This window comes from Erigeron canadensis, chromosome 6 (genome assembly GCF_010389155.1).
Source record: "Erigeron canadensis isolate Cc75 chromosome 6, C_canadensis_v1, whole genome shotgun sequence".
In the NCBI taxonomy this organism is placed as follows: Eukaryota; Viridiplantae; Streptophyta; class Magnoliopsida; order Asterales; family Asteraceae; genus Erigeron; species Erigeron canadensis.
This window is the reverse complement of record NC_057766.1, coordinates 35,629,413-35,655,029: the sequence shown is the minus strand read 5'-3', so window position 1 is coordinate 35,655,029 and position 25,617 is coordinate 35,629,413. Positions and strand designations below refer to the sequence as shown.

The 25,617-nt window shown below is 30.6% G+C and overlaps 1 protein-coding gene across 1 annotated transcript; it reads right to left on the bottom strand.

Moving 5' to 3' along the window:
* Positions 1-545: 545 nt before the first annotated feature.
* On the bottom strand, positions 546-25,485 carry LOC122604786 (glutathione S-transferase T3-like). Its single transcript, XM_043777653.1, has 6 exons — positions 25,438-25,485; positions 25,304-25,368; positions 12,815-12,881; positions 12,461-12,731; positions 1,610-1,950; positions 546-1,165 (listed from the first exon to the last, which is right to left on the bottom strand). The coding sequence occupies exons 1-6, from the start codon at positions 25,483-25,485 to the stop codon at positions 590-592; spliced, it is 1,368 nt and encodes a 455-aa protein (XP_043633588.1). The 3' UTR covers positions 546-589.
* Between the last annotated feature and the right edge of the window lie 132 nt (positions 25,486-25,617).

Here is a 25,617-nt window from a genome sequence, read left to right as displayed (position 1 = left end):
TTAAGTTAAACAGTGCTTTACACACCAAATTTAGGCTAGTAAGTTTTATATGAAATGTTGACACAAGTTATATGGTTTTATAATGAAAAGTTGCTATTTTTAGAAACAACATAATGCATATTTATTGTGCGGGCATGTTAGTGTCTTCGTAATCATGCCAAAAGAAGAAAAAGAAAATGATTAGAGTTGGTCCTTTTAATCCGTGGTAGATAGAATGCTCTTATTTGGAGAAACTTTTAAAAGTGGTCAAATAAGTTATTAGCATGCGAAATCTTTTAGCGGGAAGGAGTGGTACCGAATTCAATTAAGTTACCCAAATCATCTTCTAATCAAAATCCTCCAACTCATACCTATTAAATTTTACCCAATTCTTACCCAAATCACTAGAAATACATACACAAATTCATTAAACTTACCCAATTTCTTTTCTTTTTCCTTTTTTTTTATATTAAATCATCAATTTAACTATATAAATATAAATACTAAATTCAATTAAAATTCAACATAAATACTAAATTAAACATAAAAATAAATAGTTCACCACATTACAAATTAAAATTAAACATAAATAGTTCAACAAATTTAAAAATTACAAGGTCATCCGTTTTTTTTTCCCGAGTGCGCATTTTTCCTCGAGAACACACTCCAACAAAGCGGGATCGGTAATGTGATCATGGGGCTTCATAAAAACATCAAATTCACGGTGGCGGTTCTTGAACATCTCCCCCTCAAGTTGTGTAGCCATCAAACGCTTCGCCAATTCTTCTTTCTCTTCCTTCTTGTCCAAATAGCTCGTCCTTTGTTGTGTGTACTTGGTGATTTCCTCGGCTACATTTGACACCGAGCTGCAAGACGAGGCGGATTGCTTCTTCTTCATCTTTCTTGGTTCCAAAGGCGGGGATGGGTCTTCATTCATGTCGGGAAGGACATTGTCGTTGCTTGCCGATTCATAATCCGCTGACTTTCTTTTTGAGGATCCACTAGACGAACCGATTCCCATTCCTACAATATCAGCAAAACAATCTTGTTGCTTCCATTTATCACGAGTTTTTACCACATGCCACGCTGGTAGATGCGTAAAATGCTTGTCCAATTTGGTGTGGTAATCGGACAAAGCGGTCGTCGTAACATCCAAGTCATTGCATCCACTCCCCTTTGCACGAAACTACATAAATCAAACATTGTATTTAATCAATCAATTCGACATGAACAATTCGAATATATACACATAATCAATCACCTCGGCTACATACACATTGTATTTAATCAATTCGACATAATCAAAATCTATATCTATTTGGTTACACAGTATCTACACAGTATGTATATCTATATGGTTAACCAATATATAGCAATGCTTAATCGACACATATATATATATCTATATCAAAATCAAAATCATTACATAGTACTTAATCTATACCTAATCGACATTGTATCTATATCTATATGCTTAATCAGATTAATCAACACATATCTATATCTATATCAAAATCAATTCGACACACACACACACACACATACACATATATATATATCTAAACAGAGTACTTAATCTACAGCAATGCTTAATCGACATTTGCAATGAAAAAGGTGTAAGTATATGTACCGCTTGAATCCATAACCCGTTGAAAACACCCATCTCCATATTCATCGCCTTCCACTTTGTAGTCAAACTATGAAAGGTTCGCGTAGTCGAACCCAAGGTGCTTGTATAGTGTTGAAGAACTCGTTTCCAAAACCCTTCGGCCTTTTGTTCTATGCCATACTTCTTACACTCCGATATTTGAATCCATGCTTGAGCCAAGGCGACCTTTTGATCTTCCGTCCAATGTTTACGCCGCTTCCTCCCGACAAACACCTTTTTCTTCCCACGACAATCGACCTCTTTAACTTCATCTTGTTCTTCAACCGGTTGTGTTTCAGGTATAACGTCGTCGGTCCTGAGATCTTCAAATGCAGAAAAGTCTCCCGTTTATGCGAGTTCAATGTGTTGAGGTTCGACAGGAGGACCCATGTGGTAACCGTAAAGTGGGTTAGCGGGTTGTGGTGTATAGAATTGCACTTGTTGTGGTTGGGAATATTGAGTCGATGGTGGTGGCTGTGTATTGTGTCGACGATACACTTTATTCTGTGGTGGTGGTTGATTCGGTGGTGGTGGATGGAAATAACCTTGATTCGGTGGTGGTAGTTGATTCGGTGGTGGTGGATGGAAAAAACCTTGATTCGGTGGTGGTGGTTGACGATAACCTTGTTGGTGGGTTTGTTGGTTACCTCTAGGTGGTACCATGGTGGTGGCTGGACAGTGATGGTGGTGGCTGTGTTGTTGTGTATATATATATATACACTTGCGTTTTGTGTATATGTATGAAGAAGAATAAGAAAAAGAAATGGTGGTGGCTGCGTTTTTTTTATTTGGCAAAAGTAGCCGTTGAGCAACCAGACCCCACATCCAACGTTCAAATATTTTGAACCCAACGTCGGTTTCACTAATCAAAAGGTTACCCGATTTTCGTTACCCGAATGATACCCGACTCCTGGAAATGGTGTACCCGATCGTGGTCGGAGTACCCGACCCCCATTCCTTCCCCCCTTAGTGGTTTGGTGAGCAAAAACTGAACCGGAAAACCAAAAACCGAAAAAACCCAATAAAACCGAACCGAAAACCGAATAAAACCCATTGGTTTGGTTTTTCTTTTCTAAAAAACGAATGGATCAGTTCAGGTTTTGGTTTCATATACCAAAAAACCGATTAAAAACCGAACCGAACTAAATATATTTTAATTTATTATATGTATATCATATTACATTTATTTATATTACTTATAAGTTGTAATACGGTTAATATATTTAAATTTTATGTCTTTATAGTGTACAAATTCATATAAATTATATGTTTTAGATGAAAAAGTATAATAAAATAAATTCATTTTATAAAATTTATACCAATTTTAACACCTAATAAATATAATTAATTAATAAAAAACATTTCTATATTTTAGTTTCCATATCATATTTATTTTAATAACAATTGAAAGTTAAATTTATGACATAATAAACAAAAAACGTGAAAAAAACAATTTATAAAAAAACGAACATATTGAACCGAACAAAAACCGAATCCAATGATTTTGGTTTTCTAAAAACCGAATGGATCGGATCAATTTGGTTTTCGGTTTTAGACAAAAACCAACCCAAACCGCCTGATACTCACCCCTAGTTTTGATTAGAGACATATTTTGTCTTAAAGCCCAGACACTACCCCTACATGACCCACGAAAAAAAAACTAATTAATGAGAAAGATAATCGAAAATTTAATTTTGAAAATATATAAGATAACTTAATATAGTTGCATGTTTTTGTATATTTTTTACTCGAACATTCAGTTGGAATACAAAATTGAATAATTTCACCGTATAACAGTAAATAATTACATGTATCTCAAATAACGAGATGATGACCATGAATTGTTATACTCGAATGTAACCCACATCACTTAGATTGTACTTGTATTTGTCTATCTAGGCTTAAAAGCGTTTCAATTAAAACAAAATGAGTCCATAGTGACATATGTGATAATCAATGTGCCATTCTGATTTTTCTATTGGCGCCCCTGTATCCCAATTTGGGTTTAGGAATGAATGTGTTTAATTTGATTTATCAAATTTATATCTAAACATTCTGTTAATATTAATCTGTAAAACTTTATAATCAAATAAAGGCATTTTAAAAATATATGTTCTTTAAAGCCGAAAAGACACAGACACTCAAACTCCCATTTTATTATTCTTTTTATTTTCCCGATTATGAATAGTATTTGTCAATAGTTAGGTTTTTTTTATAAAGATAATAACATATTATTCTCTCGATTTTAATCAAGACATCCTAAAAACAAAGCTTATCACCCCTCATTTTAAACTATCATATCAAAAACTCATTATCGGTTAATTGAATGTGATTTTATTTTTATTGACAAGAATCTTATCTTAATAATAATTAATAAATAATAATATAAGACAGTTGAACTAATAACTTATTAACCAATCAAATCTCCTAATTTCATCAAACTGACTAGCGCTTATGTCATCATTTAGATTAACTATAAATTAAAAATCTTAATAATCATTATCCAGATATATTATTATATTAGTATTTATATTTATTTGTAGAAAAAATCTTATTAACTTACACTTTTTTATTTTCGATCAATAATTTACATTTTTTAGCTCTGAATACTTAATTTATATTTATTTTTAGCCATCAACTTGAGAGGATTTTTCTCAATTTTTAAAAAAAAGTTACAAAAAGTATTTATATTTAATCGTTTAAAGTTACAATTATCACCCAAATCAAGAGCCCTAATTGTTATCAAAAAAATATGAAAACAATCTTAATTGTTATGTACTTATCATAAGACAAGTGATTGAAAAATAAACATATTCGTGTTATGGACTCGAATTATGATCAAGTACATATACTTGAATGTCAAGTACAAGTCACAAGTATGTTTATATTTTAATTTTTAATTATCTTTTATAATAGTATCACATTATGAGTACAACTGGTTTCAAAAATTTTTATAATAGAAAAATTATTGTAGCATGTGCCTTGTGTAATTAGTACGACAAACAATTCAAACAATATGTCTCAGTTAATAATAACAGTGACGAACCTGTGAATATTGTACTACATCTTGTAAAATATAACCCTTAGAACCATATATCTTCAAAGTTATAAGCTTTTATTAATTAAATGTATGAAAATATAACATTGATAATATCGTAAACCCCGTATTCACACTGGACACGGGTCTAAAATCTAGTACTACATTATAGTTGAAACATTTTAGATTAATTCAAATAAACAATTTGAGGGGTCAAATTGAAAAGATTTTAACTATTGGGTTAAAATCAATAATCATGATGCAAAGATGATAATGAAATTTTAACCCGTCATTTTAATATAAAGGTTGAAATTCTTCCAATTTGACTGGTAAAATTGAATGAACTTGAGATATCTTAATTTTTTTATTTATCTATGCAAATTATATTATGCACGAACACTAAGTCCCCAAGACATTAATTATGATATGATGTGCAATCGATCAATCATTGTCGACCTTAAGTTGACATATGTTCTTGTTGTCGGCAAAAAAATTCTAACACGACTCTTTGCCAATTTAAATCTCTCTTCCAAATTGTTTGTCTATCTCCAAAATCTTACTATATATATATATATATACACACACGAAAAGAGTACCCGTGCAATGCGGCGACAACAGGTGGTGCTAATGGCGGTGGTGGTAACGATGTAGTTATTAATCTAAAAGTAATTGACGTAAATGGTTGTGTAGTTATTTTATGGTTAAAAGATGTATCTTTTGTAAATAACTTTATTAAGAATATACAGAGATATTAGGTGGAAATATTTAAATTAATTAATAATAGAGATATATAGTTTGGATAAATATGAGTGTAAAATATTTTATGGATATATTGAGTATATTTAGGAAACTGATATTGCTACAACAAGTTTTAGGCATCTACAACAAATCCTACATAATACAGTTGTACACTGCGTAATAGAATTTGTACCTTTGTTGTATATGGCTAAATTTTGTTGTATAAATATCACTCCCCGTAGATTTAGTGTGTGAGTTAGGAATTGTGTTGAACACTAAGGGTATTTTGGGTATTTTAAAGGTAAAGTGTTGAAAAGGGAGTTCGGTAATTTGTTTATCAATATAGTATAGATAGGGTAACAATCCGGTAAGAATATTCTTAAAATAAGAACGGTGATGACACTTAAAAACATCATTTCGATCCATTAAAAATCCATAAGACTAACATAGTGTATAACTAATTATCATTATTTATGTGTTTAACAATACATTGATCCGTCAAAAATGAAAAAATAACGTTTTTTGTTGATGCATCCAAGATGGATGCATAAAACAAAAAACATGATTTTCTCAATTTTGACAGACCAATGTGTTGTTAAATACTCAAATAATGATAATTACTTATACACTATGTTACTCTTATGGACTTTTAATGCATCGAAATGTAGTTTTTAAGTATTCTCACTGTGTTCTTATTTTAAGGTTGTTCTTATTTGATTGTCCTCCTATAGACACACACACACACTAGCATAATACCCGCGCAATGCGGCGGCGGTGACGGGAACGACGGTCTAGTGGTGTCGGTGTCAAGTGGTGTAGGCTGATGTAAAAGTGATAATGGAGTATTTTAGAAAATAGAGCTTAAAGTGTTAATTATTAAAATAAAGTTTTATATTGTAAATTAATTTATTAAGGGAAAATTCGGTAAAGTGGATATTTATCAAGGATAATTTAATACTTTTGCATTTAACTATTTTCTAACACTTTCTAAAAATAAGGATTGATAATTATTATAAAGAGATATGGATATAAATATATATTACATTCGTCGAGACACTCCACATCACTAGCTTATAAGGAGGTAAGTATATGTATTAAAATTTTGACTATTAAATCAATATATGATTGTGATTTATTCAATTCTTTAGCATAAACAACTTTTTAATTAAATTATAGTAATTGAGTTCCATGCAATATAATCGGCAAAATTTAAAAGGATTTGGGGTATTCAAAAACTAGATCAATACCCGGTCGTTGATTGAGTTATGAAATTGACCTAAAAACAACTGATTTGACATACTTAATCAAAACCAATCCACTTAAAAGCATACTTGACTAACCAACTTATTTTATTTATCAACCCGTTAACCTGTAATTTAATCCACTTATTTTACTTATCAACCCGCTAACCTATAATTTGGCCAACTTTGTAAAACCGGGTCGATCACGAGTTGAATTTTTGAACATGAAACTTTTAATGTTTACAGTTAGGATCAGAGAGTCTAACAGGTCAACATAAATGGGTCGTGCTTATATATTAGAACAAAAATTGAATATATTATTGCAATTAAAAAGTTATTATAACAACAAGTGGTAATGTAAAAATAATACAAATAAAAATTCAACTTTGTAGTAAAAAAAGGTAATTTAATGGAAATCATTCTCATGTACCATTTGGTACCCACGAATCCTTCAGTCAGGCTAGTGTCCAGGTAATTCTCAGCCACTTAATAACCCTTTGATTATCTCAAGTTTGCCTTTGGCAAGCTCGAATCCAAGACCTCCCCTGTAAAGTGGTGGCGGGTGGCCACTAGGCTATTACGTAATGATTTTCAACTTTGGAGTATGATACACCTTAAACTCTCTATGTTACACAACCCTCACGGATGTCAGAAGCCAAAAACAGTCACCTTCTACTTTTTAACTGTACGTCCTTACTATAACATTTAAAAAAAATATTTGGATGCCATGTATTACATGAGCACACTTCTAATCTATGTAAAAACTCTAACATCTCGTTATTTTTTAAACTATGATTACAAAATTTCGCATGTACTTACTTAATTCTATCATATTCTTTCTTATAGTATTTTTTTTCTTAGAAATTATAAATTTGGTGTGAGAGTTTATAAGTTTACCATTTACCAAATTAATTAAAATGAAAACTTCCATTAAATTGAAACTAATCGATCAAAAATGTGAAAATATCAAACATGCATTATTCATCACATATAATTCAAAACTAATTAAAATTATCTACTATAATGTAAAAATACAAAAATAAACTAATTAAAGTATGTTGTTATACACAAACACTCTGATCATTGCCGTGTGATTTTTTTTGGTATACTACGTACTTAAAATTTTTTTAAAGCAATTAGTTAGTATGTTTAATACAATTGAAAAGTTACCATGTTTATATTCTTTTGACTTTTATATTTTTAGAAATTTGACTTTGAAATTTAAAGGCCAAGATTGAAAGGTTTATGAATTTTAATGGTTAAGATTAAAATTTAATTTTATTTTTTTTTCTATGCTATGGTATCCATATATATATATAATAAAAATAAGTCAATGTTATACTTTAGGTTATTAGGTAGTCGATCGTTGGCCCTATTTCGTTGATAATCAATATATATTCTCCAAGAAGAAAAAATTTTAAATTAATCTTTTGATTTTGGATGTTAAAACTTAAATGATTAATCTATATGTATTATTAACTCATCTGGTGTCAACCATCCAATTTTCAGTTCTATACTTCTATTCATTGATGGACTCTTTAACCGATGAGTTATATATGCAGGAAGTTCCAAGTTACAACTCATAAAATTTAATAAAAAATGGGGTGTTTATTCCTAGTTCATGTTTAATACTACGTATTTGATCTGTCTCTCTTTTTTTTTTTTTTTATGGTGTGGATCATTTGCTCGTAACAGGGAATCTAGCTTACGTTGTATTAATCAGTTCCGCGCTAAAGAACCCCTCACCCTTAATACCTAGTAGGAGGAGAAACTCCCAACTAAACCGTCCGAAGGCGCGACATTTAATTGGGATAAAACCTTACCCCTCTGCATGACTCAAATCTGTTTCACTAGAGCACTTTGTGAAAACTCCTTAAAATGTTTTTCTCATGTCTCAAACCCGATACCTGTTATTCAATAGTGTGAAAACAATATTTTTGTAATAAATATTGTTTTGTTTAAAAGTTTGATTGCAAATGTCTATTCATAATGTAGAACATACATGACTTATTTAGCGGACGAATTTTGGCGAGATTCCATTCCTTGACTTTTTCAAGATCTTCGCGTTTGGTTCGTAGATTCTGATAGAATCTGATGGAAAGTGCATTTGGTTGTTCAAAGATGAAGGAATATCATTCCGCTGGAATGTAAACATTCCCTCAATTGATGGAATCTCCATTCCATGAGGATGAGAGAAGGAATCTCATTCTTTCCGTCACTTAAATCTTCAAAAAGTGAAAAATATTCCGTCAAATTCCATTCCATCATATTCCAATTCATTTAATAGATTTCATTCTTTCCAAAAGCATTTTATGAATTAAACGCGCCCTTATGTTATTTGTGATGACCAAGATACTCCATCATGCTTAATGGGTCTACGTTTAGTCGTTTACCATTCTTCACAAATAATCAACGGGGTGAAAAGCCAATCACTTTATTTGCGAATTTTTATTAGCGCACAAGAAAAATGTAGCAAAATTGTAGAAATTTATTTATCCTTAATTTTATAAATATCATTATTAGGTAATGTTCATTTGAGAACCATTCACATATGAACATAGTTAATATTAGACATAACTTGATATGTTCATATATGCATGGATATGTTCACATAGAGTATTCACATATGAACATCAAGTTATTATAAAGGTTCTCATGGTTCTTCTAATTCAAATGATTCTCACATGAACTTTTTCTTATCATTATTAAACTTTAAAGTACTATATATACCCAATTAAATGTCTGAATATTAACATTGTCATTATTAAGCCTGAGATATATTAAATATGTCCAAATGATTGAATTAATTCAAAGGTTTTGCTAAACGAAGTCCTAGGGGTTTCATTAAAATGCATTAAATAGTTGTATATTTACCATAAAATTCAGGGAGTGAGCTTTTGATATGAAAATGTACAACTTTTTTATGTATGTTAAGTGAAGTCTTAAGGGTTTCATTTAACATTTTTCTTAATTCAAAATAAAACATTAAAATCTTCTTAATCTTATCATTTTATTTTTATCTATTATTTTCTTGAGTTTTAGCTCAATGGGTGTAACACTATCTCCTTTGCATAAGGTCTTGAGTTCAAGCTTTGGAGAGGACATAGGAATTAAGTCCCTTTATAAGAGCTTGACTTGGGTATACCCAGGTTCAAGTCTGAGGGAGCAGGATTTACCCATATTAATCGTCATGCCTTCGGGAGGATTAGTAGGGGTTTTTCCCCCATTGGGTATTTGAATTGACATTTCTACTTCGTGGGAACTCTCTAACGCGGACCTGGTTAAGAAAACATATGCTATACCTCCCGCTTTCGAATCGCGACACGAAGTTTCTAACGAAATTCACTTTTTTTATAAAAAAAAAAAAACTGACCTAATTTACCAATCATGAATCTTAATTTCTCTAAATTATGTTATGAAACATGTGACTAACATCTTAAACCTAATGTTTATGCATCTACGAAAATATATTGATTGATAATAGTAATATACTATTATCGATCACATGTTACAAGCAAAATTTGAGGTTATATATAAAAATCAATGGATATATGTTATCTAAAAACTAATGGATATATATTATCAATATATGTATTCTTAATGATGACGACGACGACATATTAGTTTACAGCCGAAAACTAGCATACATAGTTGTAGAAAAAAGTCTTCGACGTCAAACATTAAAAACTGAAGTGATATTAAGAGTTATAATCGGTAAAAACGGTTAAGAATCATGAGCTTGTTGAAATAAGGAAAAGTTACTTGACTCTACAATCTACATATATGGTTATGGACTTCTTATGGTAGGCCTTTTCACTAGGGATGGCAAAAAAAAAAAAAACACCCAACCCGAAGAGGAAACCCGATACCCGACGAGAATACCCGATACTCGACCCGACATTAATAACTTTATATATATACTTATAAGTGATTAGTATTGAATTTATATTTCATTTTTGTAATTACAATGTTTCACACTTATATTAACTAATTTGTATCTACATTCTACACTTGCATATCCATTTTTCAAAACATCAAGAGCATGTAGTATTATTTCTTAAATTAAACAAGATTTTGGTAATTATTATTAAAAAATAACTATTGTCATCGGGTTTCGGGTTTTGGGGCATTATTTTACCCCCGACGGGGTCCCCGATAAGGTACCCGATTAGTATCGGGTCGAATTCGGATCACATATTCCTTATCAGGTTCATGTTTAGGTTTGACACTGCCCGCCCCGAACCCAACCATTGCCATTCCTACTTTTCACCTCTCTTTTTGTGGCAAGACAAAGCCACATCACATGAATACAACTACAACATTAGCATATGTTACACGAGTGTTTTTTCCCCTATGTTTGGTCAAACCTTTTCTACAGTTTTCCGGGTGATGAATATTTATAGCTACTTCATTATATTCTATTCATTTATAAGTTATCTTTTGGGATATACGAGGTCTTAAGACCCGTGCGATGCACGACCGGGATGAAATATATTTGTTTTCTTGTAGTAGTTGTATTTTAAAATTATTATTTTCATTGTTTGTGGGTAGTTAGAAAATGATTTATTCAAGCATATTATTTTTCATTGCTATCTTTGTTTCAACAATGATCATACTTGGATTGTTGTTGTTTGCCATGGTTTTCTTGATTTATGTTTAATGTTGGGTATAAGAAATGAAGAGGCATATTTTGTCTATAAATGCGTCTTAAATATGAATTATGCACATTGGTCTTCTATGTAAGTAGATACAATCCGTTGGATTGTTTAAGCCAACGAAAAGTATTAAAGGTATAAGTAACGATAACGGCAATGATGGTGACCTCGATCAGTAGCTCGAAACCCATCAGCAAGTGATGATATTACTTAGATTAAATGATTGTAGTGTTAAATCTAATTATAGTTACTTCATTGGCATAGTATAACTAATCATTGAAGATGAACATAAGTGATTCAAGTGTTATTTTCATGATTTACATAGATAGCAGTAGTGAAGTATATATATATATATATATATTAATACAGCGACAAAAAGAGGGACATGGTAGTGATTCGAAAGATTTGAGGAAGAAAGCAGTTGAACATTTTGTTTGTTTTAAACTTATATTTTTTTAAAGAAAACGGATTATAGTAATTAAATTTGGGGAAAACCACCCGGATAGTATTGAAGATTGGTTGATATTGATAGGAAAATAGTAGTGGGGGAAATGTAATAGTTGATGATGTAGGGTTGTGTTTTATGAGTGCGGTTATATATTTGGGTCTGTTTTTATAGTCATCTTAAATGGTAACTTATAGTAATTTGAACATGTGTGTTCTAGTTAACTGAGTTAAATGAGTTGTTATCAAAAATGTGGATTTATGGAATCTGTTTCGTATTGTTCGGAATTAGAAGAGTTGTAGATATATATATATATATATATTATTCTTATGTACTCATGAAAAAGTTTTATATTTTTTTGTTTTTTTTTTAAATTACTGATCTTGGGTTTGAATATGTTTGTGATGTCGTGTGACTGTGGTTATATGGCCATTTAGTAATGATAAATAGTTTGGGTAATTTATTTTAAAAAACGTAGTAGAAAAATAAATTATGGTGAGTAGTGTGGAGGTTTAGTATTTTCGCTGGATTAATACTTATTTGACAGTTTACGTATTCATAACCAATAACATTAAAGCTACCAAGCTTAAATCAGTTTCAAATAATTATATGGTTGAATAATCCAGCAGTTTGTTTTAAGTATTAGTTGATTAAATATACCTATTATTTCAACATACATATAATATTATGAATGTGGAGTATAGAAACAGAACTTACCAACAAAATACTTGCTGTTTGTAGGTACAATCTGCTCAAAGGATACCAACTGAAACGGGTGTCGAATAAACTTATCAACGTCATCACTTTGCTTTGTCACTAAAGTTGAACCATCAATCTCGATCATGAATTCAACATCTTTCATAATCCTGTACTTTTGAGGATTCGGCAACACAGTGAAGTCGTTCATCATGTACAAACAACCTTCTTCCAACAGGGGCTTAAAACGGTAAGCAATCGAAGCCTTGACAAAACAATGAAGGACATTTCCCTGCCAAAGGAAGAATTATTAAATTAAAAACAGGGAAAACAAACATTTTATAAATATCTATATAGAAAACCCGCCCTATACACCTTTGCATCAGAGATGATGAAGTCGGTACTCATGTACTTGTTCTTCACACTTATCACATCCCACCGCCTACAAATCATGACAACAATCAGGCCCGTAGATTCTTTGTTAAGTTGATTCAAAAAAATACAATCATTTTTCTTAGGTTGTTTTACAACAATAGCATTACTCTTCCCCATTCGAAGAGATATTTTTTGGCTTTAGATACACTTATGAATACTAACTTTTTATGAGAGAAGAATGCAAAGCTGGAATTGAAGAATGAATTCCTCATATATATATATATACCCTCTTTAACAACCAATGAAATTCTATAACACCCAATCCAATAAACTCTCATGAACCACCTACATATTTATAACAAAGACTTCATAATCTTTTGGGCTTTTCATCCTCTATACAACTAGAATAAGTTGAGGATTCAAAGTATTATGATATGTAGCTAGTTTGTATCTATACATTATGTAGCACGTAGTAAGGGCATATATTATATGAACAATGTGTATTATTTACTCGTACATGTTTACATATGTATCTATGATGTTCGTGCACGACCCTATCTAGTGGAAAGCACTTCTAGTAGCCGTTATCTGCAAATGGTTTTCTCACGATATGTATCATCCATATACTGATATGTAGTATGTTTGTCACTTTGTAATTAATTTATGGATGCACATGTCATATGTGCATTATGTTAAATGAAGTACTTGTTAAGGGTAATTAGTTCCAGTAATTACTTCGATAATTGTGGCTTTGTTGCTTCGTTTTCTTTCATATGAAATACTTCAACTTCCCAATGTCATTAATATGATAATGATCATTACTATTACAATTGCACGTAAACCTACTATAACACACATAATAACTAAACAACAATTAAATACTCATGCTTGTTACAATTGTAAACTATGTTATTAGACTTATACCAATAATTATGAAGAGAGATTATTTAAGATTTAAGGATGGTTCAAAACCTAACTTTTATATTATATAAGGATAACAGAAAAAAGACAGGGATTTTCTATCAAGTGCCCTTGGGGCATTGCTTAAACGTCATTAATTATCTTAATGTTTCTAAATGTAAACAATATTTACAATAAATGAATTTAGTTTATTTTTTCATACCAAATTTACCCTTTGTTTCTTTATTGAATTGTTACAAAATTTGGGGTTTTATAATCCTTCATTAATCTCAATCGCACATTTTAGAGCTTACTTTAAATTATTACTAGATTTTAGACTCGTGTTCAACACTGGACATGGGTTTACGATATTATCAATATTAGATATAGATACATTTAAGTTATAAAAGTTTATAACTTTGAAGATATACGGTTCTAAGTGTTATACTTTGCAAGTTGTTGTACAGTAATCATAGGTTTGTCACTGTCATTATTAGCTGAGACATATGGATGAAATTGTTTGTCATAGTCATTCCACAAGCCACATGCTATAATAATTTCTTTATAATAAAATTTTTTGAAACTAGTTGTACTCATATTGTGATATTATTATGAAAGATAAATAAGAATTAAAATATAAACATAGTTGTGATCTTGTACTTGACAAATCCCATAGCACGCATAGGTTTATTTTCAATCACCTGTCCTATGATAATTAGATAGCAATTAGGATTGTTTTCATATTTTTTGATAACAATTAGAGTTAATTACTGAAATGGTACCGAACGTTTGCGCCATATTACTAGTTTCATACCTTTCCTTTCGAAATTACGCTGATCATACCCAACGTATGCAAATCTCCACTCTGATCATACTGGAGGCCAACTGTAACACCCCAAGTTTTTCTAAAGATAAATAAATGAACCTTTTTTGTAGTTTTGACATTAAAATAAGTCCCTAATATTATATTTTTGAATCGGGGGTTAATTTAGTTGGTACTTTAACGGATAGTGGGTAAAATACCCACAAAAGTTAGTCAAGGGCGTGGCACTCATCGGAAGTGCCAGCCATTTCCTTTTTCCACTTCTCACATTTTCACTCTTGTTCATCATCATTCCTCCATGCAACTTCATCTCAATTCTTCCAAAATCAAAGACTAATTCTTTCAATCCAAGAATAAAAATCATAATAATAATCATCACCATCAAATAATCTCCATTCAAGAATTGAAAAGCTAGGGCTTGCAGGTTTTGTGGTGGTGGCCGAAATTGCTAGAGAAAAGAAAGAAAGAAGAATTTTCCAACTTAAGTCTAAGCATCAACCTATTGTTTGTTGAGGTATTGAATTCCCCTAATTTAGTTTTTATCTTTCTTTTTGAATTTAGGGTTCATGGATGAACCAAATTGGGGATTTTGCTAGAAAATGAATTATGGTTAATTTCTCCCAATTCATTAGTTAACCTAGTTGTCATTGAGTTATATGATGTGTTTGATTATGAAATTGATAAGTTCAAAGTAATAATTTGAGTTTGTAAGAAAAGATAAAATTTTGCTAGTTATTGTTATGTGGTTGAAAAAGGTAAGATGAACTACCTAATATAGTTGTTAAAGGTGAAAGAAACTCAATGACAAATGGGTTGGGTTTTGGGTTTGGAAAAGGCTAGTGAATGAGAATTTGGTAATTTTGAGCAACTAGATGAAATGGCCACATGTTGGTGGTAAAATGAGATTTTTAGCAAAATGATAGATAATTGAGATTGATGAGTTAGAAAGATTGAGCTTTGTTAAGTGAAACTTGATTTTAAGCCAACTCAAGGAAATTGAGTTTGGATGAATAGGAATGCTAGTGAATCATTAGTTTGGCTAAGTGAGTTAGCCAAGATTGTGAATAAAGTCTTATGTGCATACTGTATTGAATTGATAGGTTGAAAGCTTTGCACTTGTTGTTGCATCGTTGATTGTTGATAGTCGCGGAGGGGGTGAGTACTCTTGCATACCTTTATGTATACGTTGGGTCAATCGACCACATCGTGTTGAAGCCTTTTGTCCATGTGTGGTGTTGACCACATCATGTTGAAGTTTATTTATCCATGTGTGGTGATTGATTCGGCGTAGGCCCATATGGGGCATAGTGTTTATGAGGCCTAAGAACCTCCGGGGCCTAAGAATCCCGATAGTTAATTATGTTGATGATTGTTTAGCGTATGTGGATCCATGTATGTTTTGCTAGCACAAAAGTGAGTATGCAAGTGATGATATGACGGTATCATTGGCTACATGCGATAGTCTTTTGTGTTTTTGCCCTCCTTCGTATGTATATTTGTATGCAAGTTTATTCACTAAGCATTCGCTTACTTTTTAGTTGTTTACCATTTTTATAGGTAGTTTCGGAAGAAGGAACTAGTTGTTGATTTAAAGCTTGAAGTATTAGAAGTAAAGATTTTGCAAGACTTGGAGGTATTTAGGTCATTCATGGATGAATGATAATCTTGTGGTTTAGAGGCTTAGAAATCACTCTCCTTATGTCTCTTGGTACATTTTGTTTTGATGGTCATGCTATTGTCAAATTTCTGTAAATGGTCAAGTGTGGTTCCATGAATTTGTAAAACTTGTATTTTGACTTAAAAAGCGTCAAAATGGGTAAGATGGCCCATTTACTTGTATAAACTTGGTTTGTATAAATGGATGGTATGGAGACTTTTGGAAATGTTGTGTTAGTTGATTTATGTCAAAACTAAGTTGCTAATCAGTTGTCGGAAGCTCGGTTTTGAGAAAAAGGGTCAAAAGTTGTTTAAAGTGTCAAAAGTACAAAACCTGAAGAGGACGACCTTTGTGCAGGACACAAGAGCCGCCCGCCTGCTGTGATTTTTACACTTTTTATTAATGAGGCTTCGTTTGACCTTTCCGGGACCTGAAACTCATACAATAGACTTATATTAACATTCTAAGAAGGTTCAATTTGTCATTTTTCAAATTTGAGAACTTTGATTTTTGGCGAAAATTGGCTTAAATTTTCTAAGTATAAAATTGTCTAGCTTGTTTAACATGAGTTTCAAATGATTGTATGCCTTTCGAGTTAATATGGTTTGGGGCGTTTCACCAACGCTGTCAGATGGCCGTTAAAACCTCCAACCTCCCCCACGTGACTTGCACGTGAGGGGTAAAGATGTATCGCGTTTTAATGTTTCATAATTACTGAAATGGTACCTAACGTTTGCACGATATTGCTGGTTTCATACCTAATGTTTTTTAATTACTTAAATGGTACCTAATGTTTAGTTATTATTATTTTTTATATATTTTTTTAATTTGTTATATTTTTCTTTTATAAAAATTATCCAAAACTTATTACAATTTAATGAAAATAGTCAAAATGCATTTATAATCCACTAAAAAAAAGTTCCAAATAGGTATTTCATAACAAAATATAAGTTTTAAAGTTCACGAATAACCAAAAATAGCAATAAAGTATTATAAAAACAATTTTTAAAAAATTTGCGAGGAAACTTTTTTTTTTTTAAAATACCGGAAATACCACAATGGTAATACAATGGAATATACCACCAGAAATACAAGTCAATATCTGCAACAAGAAGCTTAAAGCAATATTTTAAATCCTGTATTTAAAAAAAGAGAATTTTAAATTTTTTTAAAATTATTTTTATGATACTTTGTTGCTATTTTTGGTTATTCGTGAACTTTAAAACTAATATTTCGTTATGAAATATCTATTTGGTATTTTTTTAGTGGATTATAAATGCATTTTGGCTATTTTCATTAAATTGTAATAAGTTTTAGATAATTTTTATAAAAGAAAAATAAAACAAATTAAAAAAATACAAAAAAGTAAAAAAAATAAAATTAATAACTAAACATTAGGTACCATTTAAATAATTAAGAAACATTGGGTATGAAACCAGCAATATCGTGCAAACATTAGGTACCATTTCAGTAATTATGAGACATTAAAACGCGATATTACATCTTTACCCCTCACGTGCAAGTCACGTGGGAGAGGTTTTAACGGCCATTGGACGGCGTTGGCCTCCAGTATCGTCCGAGTGGAGATTTGCATACGTTGGGTATGATCAGTGTAATTTCGAAAAGAAAGGTATGAAACTAGTAATATGGCCCAAACGTTAGGTACCATTTCAGTAATTAACTCTAACAATTAAGACTCTTGATTTGAGTGACAATTGTAACTTCAAACATTAATACGCAAAACTAATGTATAAAAAAGGGGAATATTATATACCTATTTGATTGAGAGATGGAATAAATCTTGAATGAGTTCACATTGATTTGGATTTAATAGTCTAGTAACTTCTGTTGTAAATCGTGTGTTGTTCTGTGATTGTCTAATGTTCTGTGATTCTTGTAGTGTTTAGGATAAAAATATTGTATATCGTCATTTGTTATTATGTTTGAAATATGTATCTAGAGTACAAGTTGTGTTTATATTAGATATTAAGCTAAATACTAATATTTATAATTTATGAAAATCTAATCTAATATTTATTAATAAGTTATTAGGTTTTGAAATAATTTTTTATAGACAATATTTCATATATTGAAATTTTTTTAATTAATTAAACAATTGTAATATTTAAAAAATCCTCTCAAGTTATGGCTAAAAATAAATATAAATTAAGTATTCAGGACTAAAAGTGTAAATTATTGATGAAAAACAAAAAAGTGTAAATTAATGGAATTTTTTCTATAAGTTAATATAAATATTAATATAATAATATATTTGGATAATGATTATTGAGATTTTTAATTTATATTTAATTTAAATGATAATATAAACGATAATCAATTTGATGAAATTAAGCGATTTGATTGATTAATTAGTCAATAGTTCAACTGTTTATAATATATATTAAGATAAGATTGTTCGCACATATTAGAGCTTACTTTATATTTATATTATTATTTAATATATTTAAATATCATCAAACAATAATAATATATTTCGTGTGATTGAAACTTTATTTATATAATGTCAATTAGTTATTTGAATTTATATTTTAATAGTATTTAATATGTGTTTTGCTACTATATTTTATAGCATATTTAAAAGAGATGTGTAACATTTCTCTATTTAAAGTATTAGATATCTATATATAGTTTGATTTGATTTAGAAAATAAAAATCATGATTTAAACAATTTTGATGAAAAAAAAAATACCAACTATGATTAAAGTTAATATTGCAAATTTTACCATTTAGGGGGTGTCTGGTTGGGGGTTTTTGGGGGTGGGGAATGGCAAAGGCAATGAATACCAATGCTTGGTAGGAGTAAGGTAAGATAATCAATACCTAGAAGTGGTTAATAAAGCATTACTCAACAAATTGAGGGGTAAGGTAATCATTCCTTCTACTCTCTTTCTTTCTTTCTTCTCTTGTCTCTGTCTAAGATCTGTTGGTATACATCACCCGCCCATCACATCACCTCCGACAGCCAACACCCACCATCCTCCTGGGTAACCGCCGATACCCCCATCCTGTTCCGGCTATCTCCGATAGGTTACTCCATAGGCATGGTGATGACGGCTGGAGTTGATTTTCGGTCGATGGTGGTTGATAATGTGTGTTCCTGGAGAGGGATAAATCGCCAGTTAAGTCGTTCACGGGATATTTCTAGTGACGGCCGGTGTATATTTCCGGTTGGTGGTGCTAGATTTTCTTTCCGGTAAGAGATCGAGAAAAGACCATTAGATGATTTTTTGATGACAAAAACCAATATATATATATATATATATATTCTGCATTCTACAAGTGGAGAAAACAAAGAGATGACAAGGAAGAAGCAAGTGGAAGAAAAAGACAAGGGGGAAGAAGAAGAAAAAAGCAAGTGGGAGAAAAACGGTGAGCATTATTTTACAACTAAGCAATATTAATAGGGGTATACTTTGATTGCATTACCTTAGCATTTCTATTACCTTTCTCTTTTCCATTACCCTATCCGAACCAAGCACCCCTTAGTATTTGTAATATAATATATAGAGTAATGATAATAGTAATAATTTACATGTATTCTCTTATATATTGTTTTTTTTTTCAATTTTCAGTGGGATAATACGGATACTCATTTTGTATCTTATATGTATATTGAATTATTATTAATAAAATATCACTGTTATTGAATAACCCTTAGATTTAATGATTATTATAAAATGAACGAATTGCATTTTTGGTCCCTGTATTATTACACATTTTACAAGTTTGATACAAACATGTGCAAAGTCGTGAAACACATCCAAAGACAAAGTAGCAGATTCTGACAATATTCAGGCAACAAGCAGCAGATCCGGCTAAGTTAACCAAACACCAAACAAAAATTCACATAATAAGAAAAAGGAATTCCTACGAACGAGAAGGCTAGAAAAAAATGTGAGATTCATGTATCAGCTTTACAAATGAGATTACAAATGAAGATTCCAAAAGTACACACACTAAGCTTCACCTTCTTCTTACTCTTTACAACCGATCATTTTGTGTATCTTCTATATCTATATCACATGCCATCGCTGATAGCCTAATATTACAATATTTGCTCTCCACTTTTCCTTTTCTTCTTCACTAATCATTAAAACCCCAATTTCACTAATTAAACCACTAGCTTCACCAGATCTAAAAATCGAAAACAAAACCCACCAACTGGTGTATAGCGACCTGTCAATGGAGATCGTTACAGATCCGCCGATATCGCCTTTGATTGGAAAGTTTCAAACTTGACGACAACCGTTGATCAAAAAGTTTCAAACTCAAAGATGTTGGATCTGGAAAGCTGCATCAGGGAAAGGATCAAGATAGACAAAGGAGAAAATCAACAAACTAGTGGTTAGATTTAATAATTTTATGGAGCATAATAAGCTACTGATTGGTACCCCATGTGAGAAACTCAGTTTGTTGTCAAGAAAGAGTCTGTGTTTTACTACTTGTGTTTTGCTACTGCTTTTTTATTTGATTTTTGTTTTAATGTTGGTTGTGTATAAATATAAATATGATGAATTGGATGGTGAAAATGGGATGAAAGAGAACTTTTGTTTTACTTTTGGTTAAGTTTACCGGAATATGCTACTTTACCGGAATATGATTTTTGATGAGGATGATGATATATGTATTTGGGTGAGTTGCAAGAATAGTCCTCGTTTATTTAAAATGACAATATTGCCCCTCACGTGAAGGACACATGATGCCCTTAATGGTAAAAAATAGACGGGACGTTACTGTTGGACTAAAATTGCAACAGGTGTGATATGACAAGGATGTGTTTCGCAACTTTGCACATGTTTGTATCAAACTTGTAAAATGTGTGATAACACAAGACAAAAAATGCAATTTGTTCATATAAAATTTTGAGAAATATAGGTCGATCAAATCGTACAAAACTTTTATTTGAAAAGTAACTATACAAAACTAAGAGAATATCACTTAAATATATGAATATTAATGCATGTTAGCTGTAACGTTTTTAAAAAAAGAAAGGGTAAATTTGGTATGAAAAAATAAACTAAATTCATTTATTGTAAGTATAGTTTACATTTAGAAACATTAAGATAATTAATGACGTTTAAGCAATGCCCTATATAATGTTTGAAAATTTGATTAAATTTTCATTTAAAAAGATCTGCACATAATTAGATGATTGTACATTGAACCTAAACTACGACTTCCTACATTAAAGATCTAAAAGATCATGACATTAACATAATATTTTTTGGGTTTTGCTAAACGAAAGCTTAAGAACTTTCGTTAAGGTGTATTAATTAGTTGTACACTTACCATAAAATTCAGAGTTAGACTTTTAATATGAAAATGTACAATCGTTTTATACACATTAAATGAAACCATACGACTTATGTTTAACATTTTCCATATTTTTTTATATGCATTTAATAACATTTAAACATAGTAATTTAGTAAATTTTAATATACGTGTCGTCCAAGTTGTATATACACATTATTTTTTAACGATATTCTCTTGAATGACAAAAGTCAGTCCATTACCAACACTATACATCTACATTCAGTAAAATTTGGCAGAACTATAAAAAATTTGGTGAAATATTTTTAGCACTTGCCTTTAATTAATTAAGTTTTTCGATCTCTACTCCTCATAAAAGCTGGTTCGATCTCTACTCCTATCTGCCAAAGTTAACAATATTTCCAGTTCTCACCTATTTTTTGCGGACGATGTAATTATTATTGGGGAATGGCTGGAATCTAATGTGAAAGTAATCAAAACAGCACTCAAATTCTTTTTCCATGCATCAGGTTTAAAAATTAATATTCACAAGTCTTCCATTCTCGGGGTTGGGGTTAGTAGGCAAGCGGTGGCTTCTAGAGCAGGTTGTAAACATGAGTCATTCCCTTTTAAATACTTGGGAATTCCGATTGGTGGTACTATGAACCGTCTAAAAAATTGGGAATCGTCGACTCAAAAGTTCTCCAAATGACTGTCTAATTGGAAGGCAAATCTCTTATCTATTGGGGGTAGACTGACCCTCATTACATCGGTTCTGGGATGCGACTCAAAAGTTGGGATCAATTGGTATCTACCTCTTCTCTTTATTTCGTGTTTCAGCCACAATTTTCTCCAAATTGGAGGGTATGAGATCCAAATTCTTTTGGGGCGGTAATAATGAAGCCAAGAAAATGTCTTGGGCAAAATGGCCTTTGCTTTTAGCGTCAAAATATGTTGGTTGTTTAGGTGTTCGAAGTCTTAAAGCGTTAAATCTAGCTTTGTTGTACAAATGGAGATAGCGTATTCTCTTGAATCCCAATTCTTAATGGGCAAAGGTCATCATGTCTATTCATGGGTTGAATAGTGCGATTATGCTTCAAAGTAAACAAAAGGGTTTGTGGGCGCAAATATGTAAGACATCAACAACCATTCATGGTGATGAGCTCTTGCCATGTTCTGTTATTTCTCGAAAAATAGATAATGGTCTTAATAAAAGATTTTGGAAAGACATTTGGATTGGGGACTCATCTTTGTCCAGTAGGTACCCTCAATTATTTTGATTAAAAAAACAACCTGATTGTCTCATTTCAGAACGTGTCTCAAACGGATCCAGAACTTGGGAGTGGCGTAGGGAAATAAAGGGTGGGTGTGATGACTCTCAACTTTTTGAATTACTTGCTGAACTACAGATGGTTAGCTTGGATGCTAAATCAACCATATTAGCTGTGGGAAATGGGTATAAAATACGACATATCAAATATCAAGTCTACCAATGTTAAAGAAATTCAAGACTAACTTAGAGACGATTTTCTACACGTGGTGGTGGGCATTATAGAAGCATCAGAATAATGTTGTCTTTAATGGTAGTAATTTAACTAGTATTGATCGATATCTTTAAAGATATCGTTTCTTCATCATTTTTTTGGATGAATTGTCGTCTTAAAAAAGATAGATTAGTTTGGCCTTTATGACAAATTTCTCCTAATTACTTGTTGTAACTCGTTTTAACTCGTTGTATGGTGTCTTTCGATCTTTCGTCGAAAGTCCTAATAATAACACTAATGTTGTTCTTAAAAAAAAAAAAAAGCTGATTCGACTAGTCCTACCTCTCATAGTCTCATACATGCAGAATACGATTAATAAATTAATATTACAAATCTTTTTCACATTTATTGTACGTACTGCAATATCAAAAGTTATCTATAAATGTATATGGTCCTTACTTCTTAAATCTTAGGTTTAAATCTCACTAGATAACATTTTTGACATCAGGTTTAAATCTTAATAGATAATTTTTGGGTTGCCAGACAATGATTTAATTAGAGCGTCTATATTTGAGTCAAAAGGATATTCTTCATCTCAAATAAGCTAAACAGAGAAAACCTTATATGTTAACCCGTTTATCACTATACAACTAGATTTATACCCGGTCGTTGACCGGGTTATTGTTACTCTCTTATAAAACAAACTACCATTACATCTTTTCAACTGCGTATTTTAAAATACCCAAAATATTTTTAACTTTCAATACAATTCAACTTACACTACTCTTACCTAAAATATCCTTAAAATATTTACTATATATTTACAAACCAACTCTCTCAATTATTTACTAATTTAAATATTTTTAAATTTATATAGAAAAGAATACTTAAAGATGTGAGGATATATTTGTAACAACTGTGTAATTTGTTTTTTGTCGATGAGCATGAACATGCGAATGATATGTTGTGGGGGGGGGGGGGGATTTATAATTTTACTTTAGCATAAAAACTTTTCATGAAAGAATCACCACCCTCGTGAAATACTTGTGTTTCTGTAAGTTCGAAGTGACTGTCATTACAACATTATTTATTAGATGTTTAAAGGACTAAGCTAACATTAATTGGTTGTGAATTTAGATGGCCTAATTATCAAGTATAACTATTTTAACCACAATCACTAAACATGCATTTAACTTTGGTAACTACCACAATTAAAAAAGTTTATTAAATAACGTTGTTATCTATTGTAAAAAAAAATTGAAGTTGACTTTTACTATCAATTATCAGTTTTGATGTTTCGTGTTGTACCTATCTATTTTTATCAAAAATAGTTTTCTCAAATATACATATCTATATTATAGCTAAAAGGGGAGGTTGAGGATACAATTGACACCCTAACCCCCCTTCCCCCTCTTTAGGTCTAATTCTTCCTCCTAATTAATCTAAACTTTTTTTTTTTCTAAATTTATTTATTTATTTTTTATTAAATAGATAAATATATTTAAATTTTTATCATAAATCTTCTTCAATCAAAAATACTTTTTTTTAAATAGCGATAATTTATTTCTTTTCTTTGACCGAATTGTTATTTTTATTTAGCTATAAATTAGTAAGGTTTTTTACAGTTAGTAAGTATGTATTTTAATTAAAAACTACTTTTCATTACAATCCGTGTAATTATTAAATATGGTCAAATTGTAACAATGAAGAGGTGTGCTTTTTATTAACTTTTTTTTTCTTTTTCCAAACGCTAATTAGTTTCTTATTTATTTATTCTTTTACATGATAAATTCTTTTAAAAATACTTCAAACTAAAAACTAATAATTACATATGAAAACATTCTAAGCAACTCGAATGAATGTATGTCGCTGTACTAAATTTTACTTTTTGTATTTTTACAATTTTGTTTTACTTAACAAATTTAAGTCTTAACTAATTTAATGTCCTTGTAATTAAATGCGCCTATAAATGAAACAAATAATCTATAAAATAAATGAAACAATAAACATGAGAATATAAGAAATTAACATTTTAAAACATCAAAACTTCAAACAATTGATAACAAAAAGATTTAAATCATTAACATGTGAAATAAAAAATAACAAACTTTATTAAATAACATGAAAAATAATAGGTTAGTTTTTATCGATTAGCCAAATAATATTTATGTTGAACTTTACTTGATTCATGTTTTTATGTTTGATAAATGGGATAGCTTTATCGTCATCTAAAATGTATCTTAATCAAAATTTCCTTGTAAAAAGAAAATGAGATAAAAAAGAGTTAGACACTCTTTGAAGTAAATGTATTTACAATATTAGATGTATATAATAATTTTGAATACATATTTGCCTTTTCATCTTATGAATGTCTACCAATTTAACTTCATCCAAAAACATATCACCATCAACCTCATCCTACAAAGAAAATTGAGAAAAAAAGAGTCACAACATATAATTTTTACTAATTTGTTTAGATAAGGTTACCTTTTCATCGGTCGAATCCTTGATATCAACAACATCATGCAATTTCATTGTTTAGTGTCTTCAAAGTCCTAAAAAACATGAATAACAACATATTTATAATATAATATACAATAAAATCATATGTAAAGATATGAGCTAATAAAATAATAAGTTAGTCTTCACTCTTCATGGTTGAAAAAT

Bases quoted from the DNA above. Each gene is read 5' to 3' on its own strand.
- LOC122604786 (XM_043777653.1), bottom strand. From the start codon at position 25,485: ATGAAATTGCATGATGTTGTTGATATCAAGGATTCGACCGATGAAAAG. The intron at 12,732-12,814 runs GTGTATAGGGCG...TTCCTTTGGCAG, and splicing joins TCATCATCTCTGATGCAAAG to GGAAATGTCCTTCATTGTTT. The intron at 1,951-12,460 runs GTAAGTTCTGTT...CTGCATTTGAAG, and splicing joins AAACAGCAAGTATTTTGTTG to ATCTCAGGACCGACGACGTT.